The sequence below is a fragment of a genome, unplaced genomic scaffold, assembly GCF_019419815.1.
Source record: "Pyrus x bretschneideri cultivar Hongxiangsu unplaced genomic scaffold, Pyrus_bretschneideri_v1 Contig43, whole genome shotgun sequence".
Classification (NCBI taxonomy): Eukaryota; Viridiplantae; Streptophyta; class Magnoliopsida; order Rosales; family Rosaceae; genus Pyrus; species Pyrus x bretschneideri.
Genome location: NW_025999757.1, coordinates 1,321,600 through 1,331,504, shown reverse-complemented (window position 1 = coordinate 1,331,504; position 9,905 = coordinate 1,321,600). Strand labels below are relative to the sequence as shown.

Sequence of the window (9,905 nt, the reverse complement as noted above, 5' to 3'; positions counted from 1 at the left end):
GGATTTGTTCTTGCAACTGTTCTTTATATCACTGATTAACTTGTAACTAGTTGACTAGTCTATTGTGCAAAGTCAAACTTTTATTTGCAGGATATTCCGCCTATTACCAATTTCAACACCATTATCAACATATGTGCTTGGAGACTTCAACTCAATGACACAAGAAGATGATCCTTCACTTGAGCCATTTCCAATCTCAGTGATACTCACACCTTCATTTGTATTTGACCAAGGCATATAAATGTGGACTGTCTCCATGATTTTCCAATTTAACATTGCTCATTCATCAAAGATATCACTTCTAGAGACAATGATCTTGTTACTCTTTAGATCCAAAATTCTGTAGCCCTTCTCTCTTGTCTCATACCCAACAAACACGGCCTTGTGGCCTGTTTCATCTAGCTTTTGCCTCGGTTGAGTTGGAATATGAGTAAAGCATACAAAACCAAACATTTTGAGATGTTTTACTCCTGGTTTCCTTCCACTGAACTCTTCAAAGGAAGTTTTATTCTCCAAAGCCTTGGTAAGACACCTATTTAAGAGATAGACAGTTATGCGCACTGCTTCACCCCAGAATTTGATAGGTAATCTCTTTTCATAAAGCATGGTTCTTGCCATTTCTACAATAGTACGATTCTTCCTCTCAGCAATGCCATTTTTTTTGGGCGTAAGCCATAGTTAATTTTTTTTTTTTTTTCAATACCAACATCCTCACAAAACTTCTCAAACTCCAATGAAGTATATTCACCTCCTCTGACTGTCATGTATCAAAAGAGAGAGAATCATACTCCCATTGTATCACCATCAATCAACTTACCACAATATATATATATATATATATCTCTATCATACCGTATCACATATTCTAATGCATTTGATAGACAATAAAACATTTAAGTGTCTATTTTAGTGTCTGTTTATTGTCACTTTAGTAAAACAAAAAATCATGTTCAATTGACAGATTTTTTTATTGCCTTTTTATCATCGATAGAGTACCCTTTTCTTACCATTTTTTAATTACAAAAACTTCCTTACAGGGTTAAAGCATCTTCAAATGAGATGTCAAAATCCTAGGTGGAATGTCACTGTGCATATTTGGCATCAAAAGTTTCTGCAACCAAATTGTTAGTTGTTGATTGGATCTGAAGACTTTGTAATTTGGAGTCAAATTTGATATTAATGTCAAAGGAAACTTTTTGAAATATCATGTGAACTTATATGCATTTTTCAGTTGTTATATAAATTAAAATTTTAAGCAATTTGTCATATCAACTTTTCGAAATCATTAATTTGTCATCTGACCTTAACACCGTTATATTTTCCATCCAATATAAATCATGTGTCTCGCACGTGATTTGTGTTCAGGACCATTTTAGTCATTTTAGCATCTTTTCACAAGTTTTTTTACTTTACCTTGGTACAAAGCAGCTGACACACCCCGACCGAAATCAGGGCGTACTGGCCGTCACGTGAGGGTGACGTAACCATGTGAACAGTGCGAAAACAAAAGATAATAATAAAAGTACGAATACATAAAAACCAAACTACAAAATAGAGTAGTTAACATACAAGTGCAAGTGTAAGTGTGACAAACAATATTCAGAGTACCAAAAGCCTAGTGCAGTCCAAAGGAACAAACACTAACTAAACACACTCAAAGGTGGTCCTACACTGGCGTAAATCTGTTAGATACTCCGTGGATTCCTCGTAAGCCACCAAAAGAGCAAATCAAACTAGAACTTGGAGAGGCGCAAAACAGAAAGTGTGAGTGGGCAAAAACAAAGCTTTTCAAAATCATTTCATTATCAAAAGTTCTAACCCTTCGCCGTAAAACATGTATAGTTTCCCAGAAAATAGAATATACACATATATCGAAAACATGCTCAAAAATATGTCATGTCGAATGCCTCCACATAAAATGTAAGTAACCCAGGTAATGTCAATCAATGCAAATAACATGTCAGCCGGAGTCACCTAATGTGACCTGTACGGCTGAATCTAGAGCTCAAATCCCCAATTCACTAACTATACCTGCACACGAGTCGGAACCACCTAAAATGGTCTATACGACAGGACTGGGTGTAAATAAATACGCTCAAGTGCTACGATCACATGAAGAACAGACGAATAATCGCGGGTCACCTACGAGTCGAAACCACCTATAGTCGTATATACGACAGGACTGTGCACCTAACTTGGATCCAAGATAAGCGTGTGGTGCGGGAGGTGAACATCACGTGAAGGACTATGCCCTACTCTGGGCAGGAGCACTAACACCAAGGGTGCAGGTTATGAGCTCTCTATGCATTTCACATAACCACTAATTTTCAGTCATAACCATAAACTTACCTGGCACTTACCTGTGCGTCTGCAGCACCTACCTGTGCGTCCGCAGCACCTACCTGTGCGTCCGCAACACCAAACATACATATATGCAACTACTAATGCATAAATAAATATACAAACGCTATGCATGACATTTAAAACATACAAACATTCCAATTCATTTTCTGGGAAAAACCACAAGTATATAGGTATATACGGAAAATCAAAAGCCCACTCACTGATATGTGGAAGGGTCGTAACCCCCTTGTCTCGAGTGACTACGCTCGTCCTCAGGATAGGTCTCACTTATATGCGAAACAACTATAAAAACGTCAATTTAAAGCACATAACCAAAACTAGATAATAACTTCTCATACAATGCTCAAATGGGGTGTGTGAATACACCAACGTGATCTACTCAACCTCACGAACATCCCCATATTTTTAAAATAATTTTTCGAAGCTCCACACGCCTGCAAGGGCACGGCCCTACGCTCCCCCCACGGGCGGCCACGTGCCAGGCATACTGACGGCATTAGTTAACGCCGTCAGAAATATTCCGTTAAACCCTAATAGATTCCGTTAAAACTAACTGATGGCGTCAGAATATTCCGTCCAAACTGACAGAATATTCCATCTTCTTTTCCGGTGAATCGCCGGTCACCGAAAAATTGGGAATTTTTCAAATCTTCATTTCTCACTCGTTTCTTCACCAATTTCTATAAAATTTGCACCAATGGAAAGCTGGAGATGAGTAGAACAACGTTATACCTGTTTGAAACCTCAAAGATCACAGGATCATGCCGGAGAAATTCGAGAAAAATCGGCCAAACTTGCAACACACGATCCCGACGTCCAAATCCTTCCAACGAACCACCCCGAGCTTCCTAAGGACCTCACTAAGCTTCCTAAAAGCTTCAAATTCCCTGAAAAACAACATTTCACATGTGCATGAATAGTGATCAAATCGGGGATTCCTGGTTCGACATGAAATGGAATGATTTCTTACCTGAAATTGGTATGGTTGAACTCGTATTGTCCTCACAAACACAAAGGTATAATTTTCCACCTCGATCTGCAACGTTTTCACGGTTTTTGGGTCTTGTCTGTACGAAGAAAGAAAAAGAAAAGAGAGAGAGGTTCGAAACAGAGAGAGAGAGAGACGCGGGAGAAGATGATGGGGATGAGGTGAATGTGTGGTCCAGATGCAACCGACCAAACAACAAAACAACCACACAAATGGTAAATAACCACTAGGGGCAAAAACGTCATTTCACACCTACGGTACGAATAATTCGGGACGGGCTGTCACAGCAGCCCCTTCTCTGGCTTTAGAAACCCTAAATTTTTGTCAAATACAACCTAATAAAAGGGAAATGAAGTGTTAGAATGACCTAAATAACCCTAAACACAAGTCATGTGCGAGACACATGTTACACATGACTTATATTAGATGAAAAACTTAACAAAGTTAGGATAAGATGACAAATTAATGATTTCGAAAAGTTGGTATGACACATTGCTTAAAATTTTAATTTATATGACAAATTGAAAATTGTGTACAAGTTCATATGACATTTCAAAAAATTTTCCTAATGTCAAATTTATTTTTAATTCATTTTAATAGTGAGTTCCATATTCCACTAATATTTTAACCAATAAAATTTTATTTCAACATTTTTTTTAATAACAACCATTTAAAACTCTATTTAAATAATAAAATAACATTTGACAATAAATACAAAATTTGACATAAGACTCCAGATTACTACGACATGGTTTGGTATTGAGGTGATTCTGAAAAAAAATGGTACCAAAAAAAGCTGGGAGCTATTTTTGTGTTTGGTAAACATTCAGCTTCAGCTTTTTTTCACAGTTTTAGGTGAAAAAAAGCCAAAAACAAGAAGCTGCAAAGCCCAGCTTTGAAAAACCGGTTTTTTTTTCACATCTGTTTTACATAAAAGTTTACCAAACACTATAATACTACTTTTTTTTTTACAAAAGCACTTTTACAAAAAAGTTTACCAAACACTCTGCTGTTTTATTTCACAGCTGTTTATTCTCACAGCACAGTAGAAACAGCTTTTTTTTCAAAGCACAGCAATACCAAACCAGCCCTACACCAACTCAACTATAATCTTAGAGAATAAATTAGCCACGAATTTATCATTCACAAAATTCGAAATTAAATTGTGGTGGCCTTGTGTAACTTTACTAACTTGCAGGTGCGTATTCATAGAGCGAATAGCGTTTCTCTACTTTGAAAACCTCCCTCCCTCTGTTTCTACGTTTACAGAATGGAAGTGGGAAGGTTACCAATCTCAGCATCTCTGAGAGGCAAACTGATATCAGCAGGCTACACCACTTTTGCTTCCCTCTCGTCTCTCTCCCACTCCGACCTTGCTCGAGGTAATCCCTCTCTCCGCTGTAAAATTTCCGTAATTTATTTCAGTTGGGTTTGCGTCAGATCGATAGTGCCCGCCGAGTGTTCGACGAAATTACTCTTTGAGTTCTTAGCGCAATACTGCTTCATACTTTCTAGAGATTTTTCCAAGTACCGCTCTCCGCATGTCCTAATATAAGTTGAGGAGATGATATATTTTTTTATTACACGGCCAGCGGCGGATGTAAGAAAAAATATTTGGATCACATGTAAATGTTCACAAACATTTCTTAGAGATATAATAACCGTAAAATTTAAATCATAGTTCTATAATCATATAATAACTTATGGAACCAATAACAATACAAGTTACAAATTATAATAGTCCATGACAAGTTTCAATATTTTGAAAAAGTTCCATTATAGCTTCATTATCAAAGAAAGAAAAAACATTGCTCTCAATATAAACCATCATGCTATCATTTAACCATTAATCTTCCATTCGGTTACGCAATGGACTCTTCACAATATTTATGACAGAAAAGACTCTCAACTGAAACAGTAACAACCGAAAAAAACCAAAGCAATGTGATTAGCATTTCACATGATTACTATTTTTTTATATTTCGGCTGTTGTTTTTTTATTTTATTTTATTAAACTATCTTGGCCTAAAATGATGTCGTTTTGGTCAAGTAATATTTTAAAAAGTATAATAAGAAGAGCACTTTTCTTTCAGTATTTTATCAAACTGTTGGAGGGCATGTATGAAACCAACTCCAATATCTTTAAAGGGGCAGCACCCAAGTTATCCGTGGGCAGGAGTTCAGGGGTCAGCTGGCCCCCCTTGCACCTTAGTCCATCCGCCACTGCACATAGCATGTGGAATACCCGCTTAATTACCCTGCACCTTGAAAAGTTTCTCGATACTTTCGAGTTTCCATTTTGAAAGGGATATTCTTTGTTGTTATATGGAATGAACCAGTAGGAGTTCAAAGGTTCTTATGAAACAGTGCAGATGGTTCTAAATCCTACAACCGAGCGCAATGACATTTTAGGATTGATGTCATATAGCCGACCCCACTTAGTGGGATAAGGCTTTGTTGTTGTTGTTGTATATGGGTTGAATTGGTTCTGGATGGCACCGCATTTAACAATGTAGTTTTGAAGATTTTTCTCTATGATTGCGTTATAAAGCTTAGTTTGACAATGGATTTTGTGTTACTTTTCTAATAAGCAGTATGTCATATATATTTTTTTTGGCCCTTTTTGTTTTTTTGATTAAGTTTTGAGATGTGATGGTTGAAGTTTTCTAGCATTCTTTGTTGTTGAACAGGTCTGAAAATTCCAGAGAGTGAAGCTCTTGAAATCCTGAAGGCTGTATCGCTCGATTGTGGGTTGGACAAACCAGATAAAAGTAATGTTATTGTCAATGGTAATTGTTCCTTTCACCTAGACACACGTGTTAAATGTTCTCTTTCAAGATTGTTAAGTGGGAATATACAATTATACAATTAAACAAAGATTTGTCTAATCCTTCATCCAAATTGACAGTTTGACAAATATAACATGTCATATAAAATGCTATATGCTAACTTCTCCATAAACAAGCTTTTCAGTGTTTTTTTTTTTTGTGTGTTTTTTGGTTCCAAAGTTAAGTGGAATGTCTTTATCCTTTTGGTCACCTTTACTGGCCTCATGGCTTCGGTAGGAAGCTCACAAGAGCCAATAAATTGACTTAACTGGTATCATTAACTACAGCTAAGAAGCTGGAGGTGGAGACACTATCTTTCTCTGTAACCAATGCCTTAAGCACCATTGTTTTGGGCGATCATATGGTTCTTCCTACATGATTCCCATGCGGGCAACGTATGATACATTGCACAAGACATGCACTTGTTAAATCTGTCAGCTAAATGTTATTTTGTCACCTATGGTTGATAGCTGTTTTAGCCATGAAATTGATGTAACTTCTGCTTCCATACAGTAACCCTTAGTTAAGACAGGTCTGACAATTACTGGTCTCCTTCTTGCATACCATCACTGAGTCATATAATACTTTGATTACTTGTCATTTCTTCTCCATTTTTGTTATATTTTTTTTAGATCACGAGTGCAGCAATAATCACCGTGACTTTAGTCTTCATGTAACTATTTTGTGCTTTTGGATTTGTCTGTGTTTGTTTCTGCAACTTCAATCATTAATATTTACAGTACAACTTTTGGTTTCTATCTTAGTTTTTGGAACATTTACTTGAACATAAATCTTATGCCACCATTTTTGTATATTTTAAAAACTGAAGTTCACAAAGCAACTTTGTTCTGTCCCTTTTAGGTGCACAAACTGCTTGGGAAATGCTCCATGAAGAGCAGTCATTTCCACGCATCACTACGTCTTCTTCTGATCTAGATAACATCCTTGGTGGGGGAATTAATTGCAAAGAAGTTACTGAAATTGGTTTGCTATTTTCTTACCCTATTTTGGTGTAATGCATACGATACGGATGTCCATTTGTATGCCATCCATTTGTATGCTTTTGTCTGCATTCCATATCTATGAGCAGTGAGCAACAAACTGTAGCGAACTTTTATTTGGCCTGGAACTGATTTATTGTATTTTTTTTTTTAAATAAATAGGTGGGCTACCGGGAATCGGTAAAACACAGATGGGGTACATGCTTTCTTTACTCTAATTTTTCATTTCTGTTCATTTCATTAGTTTTCAAGGCAATTGAATGCATACTTTGCTTTCTAGGATTCAACTTGCCGTGAATGTGCAAATTCCAGTTGATTTGGGTGGCCTAGGTGGAAAGGCAGTATATGTCGGTCAGTGTCAACTTTTTGCTATCTTTATTCTGTGTTTGACAACAATTTCCAGTTGCATCGGGTGTTTAGAATATGGTGCTTGTATGATACTTAGATACAGAAGGCAGCTTTATGGTGGAAAGGGCACTACAAATTGCCAAAGCTTCCATTGTGGAAATGTCAAATTATACTGAGCTTTTGAAGAAGAAAAATCGAGTTTGCCAAGTTGATATTCAGCCGACTGATATCTTGGACAACATATTTTATTTCCGCATCTGCACTTATACAGAGCAAATTGCCTTGATAAATTACTTAGACAAATTCATCTTGGAGCATAAAGATGTAGGTACAGCATTACTATATTGATTTAGATTGTGCGTTAAATTTAATACATCTTAGAGAATCATGTACGCGGGGAAGTTCCTTTGTTTGTATGAGCATTTGTGTGTGTGTGTGTGTGTGTTCTTTTTATTGATGAGTTAATTAGGCTTCTTGTGAATACTTTTATGTCATGCTTCGTTTTATATTATCTTTTTGACTGGTGTCCATTTGTTATGATTGTATGCATTGTATATTTGTCATCCCTGGAAGTCCTAATTTTCTTCCGAATATTTTTCAGGTTAAGATTGTGATTGTTGATAGTGTTACTTTTCACTTCCGCCAAGCTTTTGAGGACTTGGCTCTCAGGACTCGGTTACTTGGTGGAATGGCCTTAAAGTTGATGAACCTTGCAAAGAAATATAACCTGGCAGTAAGCATTAGTTTTCGTTCTTGAAAATAATTCTAGACTAGTTTACTCAGTTTGAATGCAAGGGAAGAGACGTAAAATTTCAATATTTAATTTCTCTTTCTGTGATAAAGCGGCTTCTGTGAAATGTGTCAATATCACTTGACAAGTTTGTTAGGACTTAGGAAGATCTTGGATAGATCTACTATCAGCAACCAGAGCATGGTTGATATATTGACATTAGTATGTCTTGTGTTTCGTAGGTATATATAACTGGCTAATGTGTTATTCTGAATTAGTGACTGAGCTACTCATTTGATTGCTATAGTCTCTGTGTGTGTGATATGGGTGTTTAATGCCCATCAATGTTATTGACATAAACCTTATTATGCAGTCAACGGCTTGTGTGATATGTGAAATCTGCAACACAAATATATATAAATACTGTTGTGGCCATGTATATCATATATTACTGTGCTCTTCGGGTCGTACTTCTTGGGGCCATCCTAATTATTTTCTTCTTAATAAACCTCTGGTATTCTTGTTTTATTTAATTTAATTGTTCTTGTCAGGCTCCAATCTTTTGCCTCTTGTTTAATGTGGTAGGTTGTCATATTCAATCAAGCAACCACAAAGTATGTAGAAGGTTCATTCCAATTAAGTCTTGCACTCGGTAAGTTATATTCTCGGTTAGTTCCCACCTCGAATTTCAACACTCTGTTTGAATGGTCGATTATTAGTTTTCGTCAACACTTTGCATCTGTGAAAAGTCCCACAGAGCTTTTTGTTTCATTAGTTTCCATTGTCACTTTGCATCCCCCGAAAGTTCACGAGAGTTTGTTGTTTCATTATACTGTCTAGGTGATAGCTGGTCGCATTGTTGCACCAATCGAGTCATATTGCATTGGAATGGTGATGAACGAAATGCGTACCTAGACAAGTCACCTTCTCTCCGATCAGCATCAGCTCCATTTTCTGTGACCAGTGAAGGAATTAGGAACTCTGCTTCAAACCATAAGCGGATCAAATTAATGTGAGATTCCAAATTGGACGAGGTTTGTTCATCCGTTTGTGTTTTTCTTTCTTCTTTGAGTAAATGGTCATTACTTTATTTATTCCGACAGTTATTAGAGATGAGATAAGAGAGGGGGGAAAGGGTACTATTTCATCTGTTTTTCTCTGGATCACCTTTTTGTACAAAAACATCAGTATGGCCCCCAAACGCGGAAGGTTCTTGAGTACTGGTTGTATACATCCGGTGATGAGGCAGATTTTTCGCCCAGACCACCGTATACTTTGCAGTGCCCTGACTATTTGGCGGAAAACATAGCAGCTATGTAGTAAAGTTTTATTTATATTAGATCGTTACGTTTTTATGGTTTTGCCAAATCTCAATATTTAGGGTAACTACGTCAATGACAATAACCCGTTGATGTAAATGTCTCACAATGTATCAACAGTTGGCTAACGGTTCTCATCATGTCAAAGCAACTGTGTGAGGGTTGTCGGTAGTTACTGCTTGAGCATGAGGTCTCGAGTGTTCCAAACTACTCGAGTTATGCTCATGCTCTAGAAAGAGACAAGTAAAAAACTGGGGAGTCGGTGGCGGATGCACGGAGGGGCAAGACGGAGGGGCAAGAGGGGTCACTTGACCTCCTAAATATCCA

The 9,905-nt window shown here is 37.0% G+C and overlaps 1 protein-coding gene across 3 annotated transcripts; it reads left to right on the top strand.

The window, feature by feature from the left end:
• Positions 1-4,495: 4,495 nt before the first annotated feature.
• LOC125469442 (DNA repair protein RAD51 homolog 3) lies at positions 4,496-9,618 on the top strand. 3 transcript variants are annotated; one of them, XM_048566782.1, is made up of 10 exons: positions 4,496-4,734; positions 6,043-6,123; positions 7,042-7,164; positions 7,344-7,377; positions 7,462-7,532; positions 7,627-7,853; positions 8,131-8,262; positions 8,845-8,911; positions 9,100-9,271; positions 9,363-9,618. In XM_048566782.1, the coding sequence occupies exons 1-10, from the start codon at positions 4,623-4,625 to the stop codon at positions 9,367-9,369; spliced, it is 1,026 nt and encodes a 341-aa protein (XP_048422739.1). In that variant the 5' UTR covers positions 4,496-4,622; the 3' UTR covers positions 9,370-9,618. The 3 variants fall into 3 exon arrangements, with proteins under 3 accessions (XP_048422739.1, XP_048422737.1, XP_048422738.1); XM_048566780.1 differs by having other exon boundaries at positions 4,500-4,734; positions 6,043-6,141; XM_048566781.1 differs by having other exon boundaries at positions 4,503-4,734; positions 6,043-6,141; positions 9,100-9,618.
• The last annotated feature ends 287 nt before the right edge of the window (positions 9,619-9,905 follow it).